This window comes from Peromyscus californicus, unplaced genomic scaffold, assembly GCF_007827085.1.
Source record: "Peromyscus californicus insignis strain IS unplaced genomic scaffold, ASM782708v3 Scaffold_17__1_contigs__length_78620276, whole genome shotgun sequence".
Classification (NCBI taxonomy): domain Eukaryota; kingdom Metazoa; phylum Chordata; class Mammalia; order Rodentia; family Cricetidae; genus Peromyscus; species Peromyscus californicus.
In genome coordinates this window covers 71,090,513-71,109,404 of record NW_026294469.1, presented here as the reverse complement: position 1 = coordinate 71,109,404, position 18,892 = coordinate 71,090,513, and the positions used below count along the sequence as shown (strand labels likewise).

General features: G+C 43.9%; 1 protein-coding gene across 8 annotated transcripts in view; it reads left to right on the top strand.

Moving 5' to 3' along the window:
* Znf236 (zinc finger protein 236) overlaps window positions 1–18,892 on the top strand; it is a 101,837-nt gene that overhangs the window by 68,207 nt on the left and 14,738 nt on the right. For 7 of the 8 annotated variants that reach the window (XM_052742686.1, XM_052742684.1, XM_052742690.1 and 4 more), the window contains 6 exons: window positions 406–771; window positions 1,456–1,601; window positions 1,697–1,937; window positions 2,372–2,551; window positions 15,409–15,596; window positions 17,035–17,166. In XM_052742686.1, the coding sequence (XP_052598646.1) occupies window positions 406–771; window positions 1,456–1,601; window positions 1,697–1,937; window positions 2,372–2,551; window positions 15,409–15,596; window positions 17,035–17,166 (1,253 nt within the window). Of the gene's footprint in view, window positions 1–405; window positions 772–1,455; window positions 1,602–1,696; window positions 1,938–2,371; window positions 2,552–14,258; window positions 14,341–15,408; window positions 15,597–17,034; window positions 17,167–18,892 lie in introns of those variants that run through there. The other variant, XM_052742692.1, reaches the window with a different exon arrangement.

The window sequence follows — 18,892 nt, the reverse complement described above, 5'->3', positions numbered from 1 at the left end:
CGTGTGGTGCTGTCTCTGCCAGCACATCTCCTTCCTCTTCCAGTTTGGCAGAGAGAAAATAGACCCTGAGATCTTTAATAACCTCTGTACAAACAAAAATGACAGGAATGTTGCCCAGGGCTAAGTCTTCTAGTGAAAGTAAATCAAATACTTGAGTCAAGGTTCAATGGAATGTCGTGATTTCAGATCACGAAGTCTTAGAGGGTTGTGGGAACACTAACCAGATTGTAGACAGTGCACAGGTAGATTTCTGTAGCTGTCTGTGTTGTCACAGCATCCTTGCTCCAGAGCCTACAGCACTTTGGTCCGTGAAGCCAGCGCAGTGTATCCACGCTTCTTGGTAGAGGGTTTCTGTGAGCTCAGGTTGTCACTGGTTCCCGCTGACTTGTGCTGGTGTTCTTACAGGCCAGAAGCTGTTCAGCTGTCATGTCTGCAGCAACGCCTTCTCCACAAAGGGAAGTCTGAAGGTGCATATGCGCCTGCACACGGGGGCGAAGCCTTTCAAGTGTCCTCACTGTGAGCTGCGCTTCCGCACTTCTGGGCGAAGGAAGACTCACATGCAGTTCCACTACAAGTCGGACCCAAAGAAAGCCAGGAAGCCTGTGACCCGGAGCTCGTCAGAAAGTCTCCAGCCTGTGAACCTCCTCAACTCCTCTTCCCCTGACCCCAATGTGTTCATCGTGAACAACTCTGTTCTGACGGGGCAGTTTGAGCAGAGTGTGCTGCAGCAAGGGCTCGTGGGCCAAGCTATCCTTCCCGCCTCTGTTTCAGGTAAAAGACCAACGCATGTCCCTCTGTTGCTCCCAAAGTAAGACAGTCTTCGGAGCCTCTCCTTTACACGGCAGTGGGGAAAGCTGGTTCTTCTCCCACGGTGTCTGCTTTAAACACTGTAGTGCTCTGATAAGCTCTGGCTTCAGTGAGTCTCAGCACACTTCCCTCCTGGTTGGCGTGCTCCTAGATTTCGTCCTGAGCTATGTCATTTGCAGATACTCACCACTTTAACCCAGTGGAGTTATCCTGTTGACATTGGTCACACAAGGCTTAAAAAGTATTACATTTACACCAGTTGGATCTGTTTGTGCACTTACAAGTAAGTGCTACAATTCCTGCAGGTGTTTGACATCTGTGGGTCTTTCTCTTCTGTGTCTTTCCACTTAAGGCCTGAGAGCCAGACTGCCACTCAGTGGCTGTTTTGTGTTTACTTGTGGGCCAATCAGTTGTCTCTTTCAGTCTGTGTTCTGGAGTCTGAAATGGGGAGATTATTTATTTCATAGTCACTGTTTTGTTATAAAGCAGATGATATATCTGTAGTATAAATATTTGTAGTATTTAACTAGATATATTACTATAACATGTAAAACTTCTGTATTCTAAAATCTCTATGGAAAAAGTGAATTCTTTTAGATTTAAAGCATTTACAGTATTAAGTCCTTTTGTTTCTCATTCTCGAACCAGCTGGTGGAGACTTGACAGTGTCTCTGACTGATGGGAGTTTGGCCACCCTGGAAGGTATCCAGTTACAGCTGGCTGCTAATTTGGTTGGCCCAAATGTGCAGATTTCTGGACTCGATCCCTCCAGCATCAACAACATCACATTGCAGGTGTGGTGACGGCCGTTGTGTTCTGTGCTTCAACATTGTCTGACTCACATGGAAGCACGGACTTTTCACGTCCACCTGTCTGTGCTGCTTTACAGATTGACCCGAGCATTCTGCAGCAGACACTACAGCAGGGCAGCCTGCTTGCTCAGCCGGTCACAGGGGAGTCTGGCACAGGCTCACAGAACACCTCTGTGCAGGCGTCCGACAGCTCTGTCCCAGCCAGTGTCGTCATCCAGCCCATCTCAGGCCTGTCCTTACAACCCACAGTGACGTCTGCCAACCTCACCATTGGCCCGCTCTCTGAACAGGATTCTGTGCTGACCACCACCAGCAGCGGTAAGAGCCCATTGCTCTTTACTGTAGAAACTGGGATTTCATTCTGTTGTTCATGGTAACACATTTGGTGTTAGGTTAGTGTAATGCCACTTTTCATCTCTTTATAAAGCTCACCAAAGAAATAAAAACCCTTAAGTTTTCTTAGTGTCGATGGTGCTCACTCAGCATGTGTCCATTTTATTGTTCATGGAATTATTTTTCTCACACTGGCTTCTTGTATTATCAATTCACTTACCTCCTCTTTCAATCACAGGGCCTTGTGAATTCGAGGCCTAGTTTAATCCTTTTAGATAAAGTAATTAGAAGTAACTGATGATTTATTCTGAGTGTTTGTCTTTTAAAAATAATCCTTTAACTAAGATGCTTTTCATATAAACCAGGAGAAACGTGTTTCCTTAGAGCTCAGTGTTAATTTGCTTTGTGATGATGAGCAGGGACACAGGACCTCCCTCAAGTGATGACTTCACAAGGCCTTGTGTCCACTTCAACGGGCCCCCATGAGATCACCCTGACCATCAACAACTCAAGTCTCAGCCAGGTCCTTGCCCAGGCTGCTGGCCCCGCCGCCACATCGTCCTCAGGCTCTCCACAGGAGATCACGCTGACAATCTCTGGTTAGTAAGTTCACATTTTAGATGCTTTGGCTTACAGCATCAGGCCATCTTATTTGTGTCTTTTTCAGCACTCGGTTGTGTAAAGACATCATATCTCATTTATGTGACAAGTTCAAATCTAGTGAAATCTAGTATCAGAAGAAACACCTGTGTTTCCTACCCGACTTCCGGGTTCTGTACCGCTAATTATGGAATTAACCTTTAGAGTTGGTCACTTTTGCCATATGGCTTTGCTTAGCTAAGAGCAGCATGAAGAGCTTCCTGACTCTTGTTCCTGTTCTGTATGCGAAAGAAACATCATGAATGAAACATCACTCGTCTCAGCTGTGTACAACAGGAAGTTAAAAAACTCCTCCTACTGCTGTATCTTTAGAACACTACTAAGATTATATAGAATGTTTGAAATGTGCTAAGACCATTGAAAAAACAAATAAGTGGGAAGTACTATTTGGCAATAAAGAGCACTTGACATTACCAAGCCACTCCAGATGTCAGCCACTGGTCCGCGGTGTCGCTCCCTCCTTGCTAGGTACCCCTGTTCCTCAGAGTCACTCTCACGGTATGCTGTGGCCTGTGTGCCCTGGGCCTGCTGTGTTTTGCCCACATGACTCCTTGCTTTGCACCTTTCATTCCTTCATGGAAACTGAGTCTTTTTAAAAAACAAAGCCACAGTCTATGTAGCTCAGCCTGCCTCAGACTCATTGTGTAGCCAAGACTGATATCGAAACTCTGGTTCCCCTCCTTTGCCTCCTCAGCGCTCAGAGTTATAAGGATGCATCGCTGTGACTAATGTAGTAGTTGTTTTTTGTTGCTGTGATAAAATGCCATGACCAAGGCAATTTATACAAGGAAAAGTTTATTTGGGTTTATGGTTCCAGATGGAGAACCCATAATGGCAGGTGAGGCCAGGTAGCAAGCAGCAGGATCAGAAAAAAGTTGAGAGATCACATCTCAGCTTCCCAAGGAAGCAGAGAAGAGTGAATTGGAAGTTGGATAAGGCAATCACCTCTAAGCCTGCCCCCAGTGGCCTACTTCCTCCAGCCAAAGGCTCTCCACTTCCCCAACAGCAGCAGCAGCTGGAAGTAAGTCCTGGAATACACGAGCCATGGAGGCGTTTCTCATCCACATCACCACATCCAGTATCAAGGCTAGGGATTAAGCCCAGGGTTTTGTGCTGCTAGGCAGACAGCTGCACCCCCAGCCAGCCCAGATGTTATTTTTGAATTAATAAATTTTATAGCTCTTGCTCTCATTTAACAGTGCATTCAACCTCATAACCTACAGTATTACAGTTAAAAGTAAGAACATGTTCACCAAAAATCCAAGTAAAAGCTTTGTTTTTCAGGAGGGCCTTACTTTCGTATGTGCTGTACTTTTGAAAGACAAGCTGTGACTTTGACCTGCTGCAGGACAACACACATTAACCTTGGATTTTGTATGGTTCAGTAACCCTTCGTCTCTGATTATAAATATTGAGTTTTCATATTAGAAATATAGAAGGGTATTTGAAGAAAGCTATTTTGATCAGTGTGGTGATGGATAGATATTTTGTTAAAAACTTTTTTTGGGGGAGTGTTCTCAATGTTGGATATGTGCTAGATCTTATCAAAAACATATGCAGAATTCTGCTTATAGCTTAGAAATTAAGTTCTTCACTTTTGTATTTCCTGTTTTCCTATACTTAGCCAGATTCTTATACTATTGCTGTGGGATAGTAGAAAGGTAGCAGTATATAACATTAAGTCTTCATTTATTGTACTTAAAAGGTTTGTTGTGTCAGACAATTTCTGGTCAGTTACTCAGGTAGAGTTCTGTGTGCTGCTTGTTGAAAGCATCTTGATGCCATATACAAATTGTCACTTGGTTTGTATAATGCACAGTATGATATGTTGTGTGAACATACATGTTATTTAAGTCATGTAGACTTAGAGGGGTGTGTTAGTCCTAGCATTTGGAGACAAAAAATGAAACATTGTGTAAAAGTTAGGCTAGTCCTTCTCCTCCCCAAATGGACGTGTACATATACAGCAGGTGGCTTCACTGGACGTTTGCAGCCAGTTGTTAATAAAAAGTGATGGCTAGTGAGAATCAGTAACACGACCCTGAGTACTTGGAGCATGTCCTGGGGTCTGTTGATTGCATGGCCTGCTTCTCTGATAACAGCAGTACTTTCTGTTTATTTTGTCCAGACTTGGATTTGTACTCCGTGGCTGCACTTCTTATCTGTGTGCAGTGCCCAGGGAGTAAGTAGGTCAGCATTCAGAACTGCAGTATAGTGTCTTTATCCTCTGCTATTCTTCCCCTTGAGTCTTGAATCTCACTCACTCCTAATATTACAACAGAGTTCCAAGCTGTCTTGTCTTTGTTTAAGTCTTCCAAAGCATTAGTGTGGTTTTCATGAAGGCTTCTGTAGATATTTTCACTGTATTGTATATCATTTAGGTACAGTAGGCAATAGAGCTGCTCAAGCAGGTTTTGAACCTTAGAGGAACATGTCACAGCATGCTAATGCATGCTGAGAAACAGTCGGAATACACTGGGCAGCAAGCTGTCAACACAGGGATGCTCAGCATTGGCTGAGTCTGGAAGCTTATTGTACGGAAGTTGGCTAAGGAAGGTTCTGTTAGTGTTTGGTGATGTCACTTACATACATTTAAACATGTTTTTATTTACTGCATCTGGCAGTGGACTACATTTGGAAGTATTTTCAGTTCATTGAAAGTGTTATTCAACAAGTGATATGGTTTTAAGTTTCTAAAGAAAGTAGAATTCTTACGTAGTTTAAAAAGTAAGGACAAATGCTTCCATTGGGAGAAATATAGGTCATACATTTATTGAACATTATGAAATGTTATTAAAAAACAAAAGCTTGACAGCTGGGTGTGGTGGTGCACACCCCTTAATCCTAGCACTTGGGGGGCAGAGGCAGACGGATCTCTTGAGTTCGAGGCTACAGGTCGAGTTCCAGGACAGTCAGAACTACACAGAGAAACACTGTCTTGAAAAAACAAGCAAAAGCAACCCCAAAGCTTTGAGGACTGTATTGCATGTTGAGTACATTTAGTAAAGAGTAGATTGGGTCTCTGTTTTGAGATATATTTCTGTGGAGGTGGAGAGCTTACTGAGCTCAGTTAACTTTGGATATAGTAAACTATGTGAAGAATAAGGTTGTTGTTGGTATCTGTGACCAGTGACCAGTCTGTAGGTAGACTCTTCATGTAACTCTCCAGTATCACACTAGGTAGGCACATAGCCATGGATTTAACTGTGGCAGACATCATCATATCTAGGTAAAGAGCTTGCATTTAATAAGTGGAGGAACTAGACTGTATTTTAGGGCTGGGCATTGTGGCCCGTGCCTATAATTCTAGTACTCTGGAGACTTAGTGTCATGATGTATGGTGCCAGAACCAGGTAAGCATGTTTGTTTCTTTCCACGATTTTGGAATCTTTTAAATAACAGTAAATACACAGGGTTTAGCCATTTCAGTGACAGCACTTTGTCGTATAGTTCTGCCTACCCTGGTGACCTGGATTAGATGAATGTAGGTTGTTTTATTCTAGTCTTAATTACTAATATTTTTTGTATCATAAAGCATACAGTAAATGTTTCTATATATGTGGTTTACAGAATGAATACAAGCTAATAAAGAGGCTGCGGTAGAGTTAAAGAAGTTTCAGAAGTGGGCTGAGAAAGAGTCTGTATTGATAAGGTAATGAACCAGACCAATGCCAGGAGGAAGCTGCTAGGGTCATGGTTGGAGAGGGAAGTTGTTCTAGGTGTGAGGTAAAAGGCTGAATCAGGGTTTGAGAACAGAATGCAATGGGTTCAGGTCCAGACCGTTGAACAGATGAACAGGCAGGCAGTTGAGCAAGCCAACTTCAGCAGTGGGACTGTCTTAGTCAGGGTTACTGCTGCTGTGATGAAACAGTATGACCAAAGCAACTTCGGGAGGAAAAGGTTTATTCAGCTTACATGTGCGCATCACAGTTTGTTATCAAAGGAAGTCAGGACAGGAACTCAGACTTGGCAGGAACCTGGAGGCAAGAGCTGATGCAGAGGCCATGGAGGGGTGATGCTTACTGGCTTGCTCCCCATGGCTTGCTCAGCCTGCTTTCTTATAGATCCCAGGACCACCAGCCCAGGGATGGCACCACCCACAGTGGACTGGGCCCTCCCCCATCAATCACTAATTAATAAAATGTTTTACAGGCCTGCTTCTGATTGAGGCATTTTCTCAATTGAGTTTCCCTCCTCTCTGATGACTCTAGCTTGTGTCAAGTTGATATAGAACTGTCCAGTGCAGGCACCAAGCCAACCCGAAAGTCCAGGGGCAGTTGAGGAGTCCTCCGCTTGTTGATCCTTGACATATGCACCAAGTATCAGATGTTAGGTTGCTGTGAGGCCATGCCATCATAATGTTAGGTGTTCATGACTTTACTTGGGGCCCTGGTGAGAGAGTTACACCCTTGCCTTGGTTTCTTGTATCCCACAAGTTTGATTTTAAGACACCTATGTGCCCCTACAGCCTCAGTTCACCCCAGTAAATTATAGAGTGGCTGGCTCCCTTTCTACTCCCAGGAATAAGCATTTGATCAGTCTGCTGGACGCATGGTACCTGGCAGGTGATGCAGTCTCTGGTCCACCCAGGGCTGCAGCTGTCCTCAGAGTGGAGTGAGAAGCTGCTTGTAATTTGGGTCGTACTCAGCTGAGAACCATTGTTTCATACAGTGTGGAGTAACTTAGAGCATGCTCCGCCTCATCTCAGCACTGAAGTCAGGAGTTCTAGGTCAGCCTGAGCTCTATGTCATGACCCTGTTTCCAAAGGAGGGTAGGAGGAGGAAAATGCCCTTTAAAGCACAAAGCGTCAGCGTCAGGTTTTGTCATGTGACCTATTATTTCATAAAGATCAGTACTTTGTGTGTAATTCTGTGAGGAAGAATTCTATCCTGCTTTATACTTTTGCTTTGGGCCATGACTTTCTCAGCCCTGAATGGCAGACCAACAAGACTAACAAGGCTTTCTGAGGACTTCCGGCTGTATTGCATCTAAAGTCGGGTTCAGGCCAAACATGGTGGATATGCCTTTAGTCCCAGTACTTGGGAGGCAGGGGCAGATGGATCTCTGTGAGTTCAAGGCCGGCCTGATCTATAGAGTGAGTTCCAGGACATCCAAGGCTTTGTAGAGAGACTCTGTCTCAATAGATAGATAGATAGATAGATAGATAGATAGATAGATAGATAGATAGATAGATAGATAGATAGATAGAAAGATGATAGATAGATAGGTGATAGAGATAGATAGATAGATAGATAGAAAGATGATAGAAAGATAGATAGATAGATGATAGATAGATAGATAGATAGATAGATAGATAGATAGATGATAGATAGAAAGATGATAGAGATAGATGATAGATGATAGAGATAGGTACGTAGATAGATAGGTAGATAGATAGTCAGACTCTTGTTAGTAAATGAGCTCAAATAAGATAATTACAGATTCATAAGTAACAGTTTATGCCAGGAGGTGGTGGTGGTGCTCACCCTTAATCCCAGCACTTGAGAGGCAGAGGCAGGTGGATCCTTGAGTTAGAGGCCAGCCTGGTCTACATAGCAAGTTCCAGGACAGCCACAGCTACAAAGTGAAACCTTGTCTCAAAAAACCCAAAACAAAACAAAATGAAAAACTCAACCAACAAACAGCTCAGGAGTGCATGTGTACTTAGTTTTCTACTTCATAGATGTTTTCTTCATTTGTTAGCGTTAGTTTCCAGATCTGTGTATCAAACAAGGAGAAAACAGTCTAGAAAATAGTCTTCTGCATTTTGTACTGAAAGGTAGAGTGTCTTTGTTCCAGCCTCCTCCTACAGGAAACAAGCCTGAGGATTGTCAGAAAGCACTTTCAGTTTTACTGGCACTGACGTCCAGAGGCCTAGCTTAGAGCATGGGGCTTTGTCTTAGAGACATTTTTAGTCCCCTTCCCCAGTGTGGTAACATACATACTCATTGGGCATTTTGTGTTTGTGGGACTATGACACTAAGGCTACCTGATGCAGTAGGGCTACTATGACACCACTGAGTGTAATATAGTAATATACAGTATGTGACAGGTGTAGCATGAATCTTAACAGTTCTTATTAATAAAATCAAACCTGAGGCCAGTTATTGGGGCGAACACTGGAAGATCAGAGAGACAGAACAAGCCACAGGTAACCAACCTCACCTGGCCAACTTCTCAGCTGGTCTTGTTTCCTCAGACTGGAAGCTTCTGTGTCCTCATCCCAATGGCTCTCAGCTGAACTGTGCTGCTCAAAACCTAAAAGCTTAACCAGCCAAATGCTTCTAGTTTCTGGTCCTCACGCCTTATATATCTTTCTGCCTTCTACCATCACTCCCTGGGATTAAAGGCTCACTTTCTGGGATTAAAGGCGTGAGTCACCATGCTTGGCTGTATCCTTGAACACATGGATTTCTGCCTAGCTCTGCCTTCCAAGTGCTGAGATTAAAGGCCTGTGCTACCACTGCCTATCCTCTATGTTTAATATTGTGGCTGTTCTGTCTCTGACCCCACATAAGTTTATTAGGGTGCACAATATTTCAGGGAACACAATACTACCACAGACAGGTGCTAGGGCACTGAGAACAGGGAGGCGATAGGCTGAGCAAAGGTACGCTGACTGATTGACTTCCCCCACTTTGCTTTAAAAGGCTCTTACTACATCCTCCATATTCATTCAAAATATGTTATTAACCAGTTGCTTATTTAGGAAAAGATTGAGTATCTACTGTGTGGCAGAATTGTATGAAATCTGAGAATATTTGACTGAACAGGGTAATTGTGCTCACCTATATTCCAGGTGTTGATAAATCCATGAGTCAATGTATGATTGTCACTGTAGCACAAGATGGTGCTGAGAGCACACCATAGGACATAGGGAGACTGTCTGCATAGCTCCTGAAGATGAAGGGGAGCTGAAATGGATTCTGGGAAGTCTGTGGTGCGTTTCTGCTTAACTCTGTTGGCCTTTGCTGAACTGAGGAAGGCTCTAGCTGAAAGCACAGGCATGCATAGGACCTCAGGAATTTTCCAGCCATCGTCTCTTCCTCTCATTCGATCAAGGGCATACTGAGAGCTTTGTCTGGATGGCACGTTGGCAGGTGCATGCACGTCCAAAACCAGGACTGGGGACCGTCATCCCTCCAAACCCTTGGCTCGCCACCTGTTCTCCTGGCTGCTGTAAAGTTACCCGGTCCCTGCCTTGCTGTGTCATAGAACTTACTTCTTTTACTTACTGATTTGAAATGAGAGAGTTGTGTTTTGCTTTGCTTTTCCTCCCTTCAATTTTTGTGAAAGTAAAAGGCCATTTCTTTGTTTGCTAGTACTGGATAGGTTATTTTAGCTTTAGTTCCCTCTAGATTTAAGAACAATCCATTACTTTCTAACAGTTCAAAAACAAAATTTCCCATCTTTTACAGCAGAGGAAGCATTTCCCCATGCCTGTAGCTACATCCTGAGAGTGATAGGAGCCCTCGGAGTCAGGGCCAGGCTGAGCCTCCCCCGTTTGACCCTCCATCTGTGTTCTTCTGCTTTTGTGAATTCCGAGAAAAGTTGGTGTATCTTTCAAACTACTTCTGATGTTTTATAAAATTATATTATTACACTTGCTTAGAAGATAAGACCTTATCTCAACAAACTTAAAGCAATATCTGCTTTTATGAACATGCTTTTTCTTTATTGTTGAGGTTATAATATGATTACATCATTTCTCCTTCCCCTTTTTCCTCCAAACCCTTTCCTCCTTGCTCTTATTCAAATCCATGGCTTTTTTTTCATTAATTGTTGTTACATGTATATATGTATCTGCATATACATATATATTCTTAAATATAACCTGAGCAGTCCGCTTACTGTTACTTGTGTGAATATGTTCAGGGCTGACAGTTTCTTATTGGATAAGTAATCAGTGTGCTCTTCCCTGTAGAAGACCGTTTGTCCAACTCTCAGCATTCCTTAGTCGCCTATGGCTTTTGTGCTGGCTTCCTGGCTTTCCCTATCCATTTGGACATGTCTTTTGTTGTCCTTTTGGAGCTCATGTCTAGGTGCTCATGTTGGTAAGACCTTATGAGTGTGCCTTCTGCATTCCTGACAGACAGTCTCATGCCTTTCTGATGCTCTGGCTCTTACAGCCCCTCTTTCACAGTGTTCCTTGAGCCTTAGCTGTGGAAGTATTTTGTACATGTGTCCACTGGGACTGGGCTCCACAACTCCAAATTTTAATTGGTTGTGATTTTCTGTGGTCTCTGCCTGTTACAAAGAGAGTTTCCTTGATGAGCAGTGAGGACTACACTTGGCTGTGGGTGTAAGGACATGTTTAGATCATTGTTAGGGATTATGCTGCTTTAGTAAAGTAGTAGTTACAGGTTCTCCTCCAAGATCTATGACTTCATTAGCACTGAGCAGTTTTCTGGGTTTCCAGTTCTGGTCCTGGTTTCCCTCTTGTTGAGCAGGTCTTAATCCCGTTAGAGAGCTGTTGGGTATGTGAAGGTGTGTGTGCCACTGTTGCCACCTCACGAGGGTTACTGTGCCATGCCAGTTTCGGTGATTCCTCGGCACTGTAGCTGGTAGGATTGTTGGTTGCTTACCTCTTTTGGAAACTTGCATGGCACCTTCTTGTGGTACCAGTTGACACAATCTTACAGCAAATTCCGTGATCCTCTGGCTCTTAAAATCTTCCTGCTGCCTGCTCTTCCACAGTGTTTCCAGAGCCTCGGGGAGGAGACATTCAGGTCAGTTCCACCTCAGGGCCTCTGTCCCTGTTTCTGAAGTGCCTGGTGTCTTCAGCAATAAGGATTTACCTTCTACCTCTGGGGGGCAACCAGGGGCAATAGCAATATGTTTTGGGAATCTCCTGAACATCCTTGACCAACAACTCAAAAGAGGGCTTCTCATATCTGGTATTGGGGGTTTTGTTAGGTGGTCTTTGACACTTGGAGGGAGCATGGTCAGCCTACATGAAGAAAGTTCATTTAAACTGCATATGTATATTTATACACAGAATTGCAAGTATTATAAGGGTTTTTTTAAAGGTAAATAGTTAATAGTATGATTTCTTGTAAGTCTTTCAGACATCCTTATTATTATTTTACTCTTCCCACTCCTTCTGTATTTCCTCCCTTCTCATTCCTAAAGAGTCCCCCTTTCCTCCCCATTTCCCTGATCAGAACACTTGTATCCTACTATTCACCTTTACTCTCCTCCAACCTTCTTCTGTGTTTACTTCCTCCCCCTCCACAAGGAGCCCCTCCCCCATTCCTCGATCAGATCACTTGTACCCTGCTATTCTCTCTGTTGCTCCCCAACCCTCTACCCTGTCACTGGGCCCGGTTTACTCTCCTGGCTTCTGCACTTATTCCAGAATATGCATTCACATCTGCACATTTGGAGCTAGGAACTTCTAATGAAAGAGAACATGAAACATTTGCCTGTCTTGGTCTGGGTTACCTCCCTCAATGTGGTCTTTTCTAGTTCCATCCATTTACCTGCAAAGTTCATGATTTCATTTTCCTTGCAGCTGAATAGTATTCCACAGTGTGTATGCACCACATTGATGATCTGCTTGTCGGTTGAAGGACATTTTGATTGTTTCTCTTTCCTAGCCATTGTGAATGAACATGGACGAACAAATATCTGTGGAGTAGGTTGTTAAGTCCTTTGGGCATATGCCAAGATTGGTATAGCTGAGTAATATGGTAGCTTTATTTTTAGCTTTTTGAGAATTCTCTACACTAATTTCCATAGTGGCTAAATCAGTTTGTAATCCCATCAGCAGTGAATGAGGGCTCCCTTTTTTTCTACACCCTGTCCAATATTTTTTTGTTGGTTGCTTTGTTGATCTTTGCAATTCTGACTGGGGTAAGATAAAATCTCAAAGTTGTTTTGATTTGCATTTCCCTAATTGCTAGGGATGATGAACATATTTTGAGATATTTCTTAGCCATGCCCCTCCTCTTTTGAGAACTCTGTTCAGGTATCAGGACCAAGGATTATTTTTTTAAACTCCTTTTTATGTTCTTTGTATATTCTGAAAATTAATCTTCTGTCAGATATATAGCTGACAAAGATTCTCTCCCAGTCTGTGGGCGTCTTCTTCACCTGACTGATTGTTTCTTTAGCTGTGCAGAAGATTTTTCGTCTTATGAAGGTATATTACAGAGCCGTACTAATACAAACGGTAAGGTGCTTCTACAGAAACAGACATGTAGACCAATGGAACAGGACTGAAGAAGATCCAAACATGAGTGCACTTAGCTTCAACCACTTAATAGATGATAAAGAAGCCAAAGAATACATGCTGAAGAAAAGAAAGCATCTTCAAAAATGGGGTGGGAAAATTAGATGTCTACATGCAGAAGAATGAAATTATGCACATATCTATTGCTCTGCAAAATAATTAACCAAAATGGATCAAAGATGTAAACGTGAGTCCTGGAACACTGAAACCACTGGAAAAAAGCATAGGCTGTACCCTACATGATGTGGGTGTAGAAAAGGACTTCCTGAATAGGACTCCATTTGCCCAGGAACTAAGACCAACAGTTGACACAAGTGTGACTTCACAGAACATGACTTTTGTTTTGTTTCGTTGTTGTTTTTGTTTTTGAAACAGGATCTTAGGTGGCCCAGCCTGGCTTCAGGCTAACTATTTAGCTACAGTCGGCCTTGAACTCCTGCTCTTCCTCCTTTGGTCTCCTGTATGCTGGCGTTATAGGCATGTTCTTCCACATCTGACTTATTCAGTACTTCTTACTTTTTTATTGTAATCATAAAGTAAAATAAGACTTTATTGAGTTGTATCCCAGAGGAACAAAAAAAAAAAAAGAAAGAAAGAAGTTTAATCCTTACTTAAATATTAGACTTCATTTGTATCTTCTTGAGATTTTAACAGATAGTAACCAAGAGCTGTTCATAGCTTATCCTCATTGTATGTTTAAGAGAAAGTCTTTGCTTTCCTGTTGTAGCCTTGTGTCCTTTTCAGTTGTACTAAGGGCAGCTCTTCTCAGCAGGCATCTGTCTCTGTGAAAAGTGATTTGAGAATGCTGTGAAAGATTCTTGTTTGTGTAGAGTAGGAGCTGTGGCATTATCTGAAGCTGTTCCCTGAACAAGTGGACTCTCGTTTTTCTCATTAGATTTCTTGTGCTGTGTTGGAACTTTCTGATGTGTGATGATCACTAGGCAGTGGGTGGGAGAGGCCCTTTGGTCCTTTGACCTCAGCAGGCAGGGTTAGGCTGTTCTGGGCCATCCAGTAGTGATGTGTAATGCCAGCTTCAGGTTGCTCATTTTAACAGTGACTTGAGATAGGACTCTGAGAAACAGGCTTCTGTCCAGTTACCCTGGACTCCCAGGCAGTTAGTTACTCTGTGACACTGCTCTTCAAGTGTCACCTAGGACTTTCCTTGTTTTTGTTCACTTGTGCAGCAACTGTGTGTTAGTGCATGAGTAAGGACATGTGGAGGTAGCACAAGGAACCCTGACGGTGGTGTTCTGTAACTGTAGTGCTGGTGCATGAGACACCCTCCACAGATCCATACTCCTTCCTGTCTGGTGCATTAGCAATGTGCACGGTGGGAGCAGGTGGGAGGGAGCCCCAGTGGCTGCTTCTGTGCACACGATCCTAGCCTCCTAATGGTTATACTGCTTTTGAAGGTTCCAGGTCTGTGCAGCACATTATGGGACTCCACGAGTGTGGATCTATGGAGGCCTTGTATTTGGAGAACTCCACTTACAAGTAAGTAGCCTGGCTTTCCTGTTGGCCCCCGACTCTTAGGAGAGGCTCTGGATTGGTGTCACACAGGTCACAGAGAGGTATTAGTAGGGGCCTGTTTTCTTCTTATAGCTTACAAGGACATAGTTTTATGAACTCAGCCTGGTCCAGGATGATGAGCATATGTTTGTAGGTTAAGGGTTCAGGGTTGTGAGAACAGAGCATGTAGACCTGGCTGTGCATGTGTGCTTAATGCTGGTGCCCTTGCAGGACACAGATAATCCTATTCTAGCCCATCTTACTTGCCAGGAGAGCACAGGAGTGTGTTTCTAGAAGGAAAGGCGTGTCTGGTTTTGCTTATTCTGCTCTGGATATCTTCCTTTCTCTTAGCATTGGCTGCTCAGTAAAACGTTTGACGGTTTTGTTGCATCAAAAGAAAATGAAGATGTCATGCTGGATATGTTAATACCAAAAGACTTGTGTGAGATTTCTTTTGACAGCCTGCATTTCAGAATAAATAGACCTTTAGGATTGTGAGTGTGACAAGATAGCAGAGTCAAATTTATCCACTAAACTTGGTAACTAGTTGCTTCAGGGGTCCCACCTGGTTCTTTTCTTCAGTAGTCTGTGGTCCTAGAAATCCTTGCTGAGTTTTCTTTCTGTGGTGCCAGCATTGACTAGGGCCAGAGGCCTATCTTCCTCCGTCTGGTTTTTCTGTATCAGGCATGTCTAACTTGCAAAACTGTACGTGGCACTGACCAACCCAAAATTGTGAATTTACTTAAAACATGATTTTTTTTTCCTTTCTGTAACTTAATTGCATGGTTCTTAAGCATGAACTTTGTAGATGATAATGCTGAGTCAAAAGGTTGGACACAGCTGCAGGATTATGCGGAAGAAGTAGGGGATGTTCTCTCGTACCTGCTTAGAAACCGAAGAAGAGTGCATCAAAGATGACCTGTGATTTCCCTGGGGTGGTCCAGAGTGCCACTGCCAATGGCTTCAGATTAGCTCTTTCAGACTGCTCTTCCAGGCCCTAGGAGAATGCGTCCTCAGCTTTCTGCTGATTATTTATTTTGCTTCTCTTTTTAGAACTTAATCCTACAAGTGGGAGCCTTCCTTCAACAACACCGATGTCACCATCAGCCATTTCAACCCAGAACCTGGTCATGTCTTCATCAGGTGTGGGTGGTGATGCCAGTGTCACACTGACCCTGGCTGATACTCAGGGCATGCTGTCTGGAGGTCTGGACACGGTTACATTGAACATCACCTCTCAGGTGAGTGTCCTTCAGAGAGAACTTCTAGGACCCTTTGAAAAGGCTTCGTGAATTTGTTCTTTACTAAATATGTAGTTTTGTTTTCTCATTAAAGTAATATATTAAGTGTCGAGAGGGGGAGTTATGAACTGCTAAGAAGATTTCTTATTATAACATTGAGTAGCAACTTAGATTGACTTGTGTGTACCTGATGATAATCAATTGCTGTCTTATTAACTTTTCTGTGGCTGTGAAGAGACATAACCAAGGCAGCTCATAAAGCATTCAATTGAGGTTTGCTTACAGTGTCAGAGGGTTAGCCGGCCATCAGGAGTTGTCAGCAGGCAGGCAGGCATGGTACTAGAGCAGTGGCCAGGAGCTTTCATCTTGATCCACAGGCAGCAGGCAGAGAGAGCATGGGACTGGGACTGGCCCAGGCTTTGGAAACCTCAAAGCTCACCCCCCAGTGGCATACTTCTTCCAACAAGGCCACACCTCCTCATCCTTCCTAAACAGTTCACCAAATGGGAAACAAACCTTCAAATGTATGAGCCTACCTGTGGGGGCCTTCCTCATTCAAACCACCACACTGGACATCCATTGGTGTCCAGCCCTAGTTAGCCCCTGGGTCAGCGTCCCAGCTTGGTCACATGGCATCCCCAGTCAGGAAGAGAGAGATGAATGCTGGTGCTCATCTTGCTGTCTTGTTTTTATTCAGTCCAGTGGGATGGATTGCCCACATTCAGGGTGGATCTTCCCTCTTGAAGTAACTCAGTCTAGAAACTTCCTCATAGACCTGTGCAGAGGTTTGCTAGGTGAGTCCAGATGCAGCTGACAATTAGCACTAACCTGACCTTACCGACAGCCTCTGCAACCATCCCCTTTCTCTGCAGGTTTGTCTGTGAGGTGCATTTCATGTAAATGTCGTCATACACTGTATGGGGCTTTGGGAATGGCCCTTTTTACTAGGATGGGTTTCCAGGGTTCATCCATGTTATATAGCATGTATTTACTTTATCCTTTTTATTGCTGAAAAATATTCCTGCATGTGGCTAGGTCACAATAATACTCCTTTGCATGAATACCCCTTAGTCCATTACATGTCCAGTAGTTGAAGAGAATTGGGCAGTTCCCACATTCAGGCTGCTGAGACCTTCTACCAGGCATCAAATGGACCTCTTTCATTGTGGTCATGTGATGAATTTCACTTTCCAAAGTGATTATGCCATAAAAGATCTTTATTTTAATTACATTTTTATTTAATGTAGTGTGTGTGTGTGTGTGTGTGTGTCAGTTATCTCCTTCCACTGTGTAGGTCTTGAGGATCAAACTTGGGCCCTTAGACTTGGCAGCAGATTCCATACCCACTGAGCCACACTGTCAACCCCTAAAGGTCTTTTAAAACTACTCATGGTTTGATAATGGGACAACTTCTAAAATGATAATAATCTTTTACCAGGGCCAGCAATTCCCAGCGTTGCTCACGGATCCCTCTCTCTCAGGCCAAGGTGGAGCAGGCTCACCACAAGTCATATTAGTGAGCCACACTCCACAGTCCTCATCTGCTGCTGGTGAAGAAATAGCTTACCAGGTATGTGGCACCTGCATTGCTTACAGTCAGCATCAGAAGGAACAGTGAAGGGGCCATGTGGGGTGGCCCTTTGAGTGCAGAGTGCCCTGTCAGAGCCACAGCCCAGATGCTGAGCTCTGTGGCTCTCATGGCCAGGGCAGATGACAGCTCCCAGACCTTGGTCGGTAGGAGGGGTGGCCAACAGTGATGTGATGTGCTTGCAGATCGGTATCTGCTGTTTGCTTCCTGCTCAGTCGTAGGGCTTTTTACTTGAATTTATTAGCTCTTTTTGTATATTTTCTTGAAGAACTTACTGGTTCTTTTATTTCTTCCTTTCCTTTTCATGTATATATTACCTGCATATGTATAGGTAAGACATTTTTCTTGCTTGATTGTTTTAGAACCCGTTCTTGTAGGAATGACAGTCTGAATATAAAAAAGTTTACAGACATTTCCCAGCACTTGGCTGAGTCAGAAGTAAAGAGTAGGTGATTGGTGACGTGAGTCTGGGGAGCTTTAAACTTGGTGTGAACATTCCTAGGGAGTGAGACATCAACTAGTTCGCCAGTTTTTCAGCAGGACAAGGACTGTTTTCATAAGATTAGATGTCAGCAACATCAAGGGATTCCCCAATGTTGTCTTCAGTGACCAGAGCTTAGAGCTGTATCTCAGTGTGGATAATTAATTTTTTGTGTCAAACTCTAGTACCTACCACAAAGACTCCCAGGACAGAGAGCTCTGGTGTAATCATGTGGGGTCGTGTGTGTTGCACGGAGAGCTCTGGTGTAATCACGTGGGGTCGTGTGTGTTGCACGGAGAGCTCTGGTGTAATCACGTGGGGTCGTGTGTGTTGCACGGAGAGCTCTGGTGTAATCACGTGGGGTCGTGTGTGTTGCACGGAGAGCTCTGGTGTAATCACGTGGGGTCGTGTGTGTTGCACGGAGAGCTCTGGTGTAATCACGTGGAGGATTCCGGGTCCCCAGACTAACAAAACAAGGTATCCACCATCAATGACCAGTTAGCAAACTGCCTGGCATGGTCAAGGATGTCACCAGCGGAGTGCACTTACCTGGAAGGAGGCCCAGGAGTCCTTTCTTCAAATCATACTATAGGGTCTAGCACCCAGTCCTCAGCTGTCCACCGTGGTCACCACTGCACGGCTTCCGGTCTGTCTAGTCCCCTGAGTTTCTAAGTCCCAGCTCACTACCAAGGCACCATTCCTCACTTGTTGTGTGTGACTAGTGCACGCTGTCCTTGCATCTGTGCCTTTCTCTAGCGTTCAGGTCCTAGCAGAGCACACGTTTTTATAGCTCCAATGCCACAGAGCATTCCTATATTAAAATTAGTTTGAAGTTTCTCTACTCCATTTGAGTAGTAGTAGTCATGAAGTGAACTAAATACCAAAAACTTGATCTAGCTTGTGGTTATGTTTTTCAGAATTTAAAATGTTAAATACAAAAACGAGGGGGCTGGTAGTTAATTTGCACAAGTGAGCAATTAGCATGAGGCATTCTCATAGGTGTTTTCTGTGAGTTTCTCTACCAGGGCCCAGCACTGCTTACCACTGGCAGTGTTCGAGCCTTATCCATGCTTTACGGCCTCTGGGCGCTGAGTTCAGTCTCCCTGGCTTGCTTGCCCCCGTGCCTTTGGGAGAAGACTGTGAAAGTGGTGAGGAACTTGGGTCTTACCCCTGGCCAGTGTGTACCTCCCTGTGCCAACACATTCTAGCTCGCCAGCTGTGGGGGTC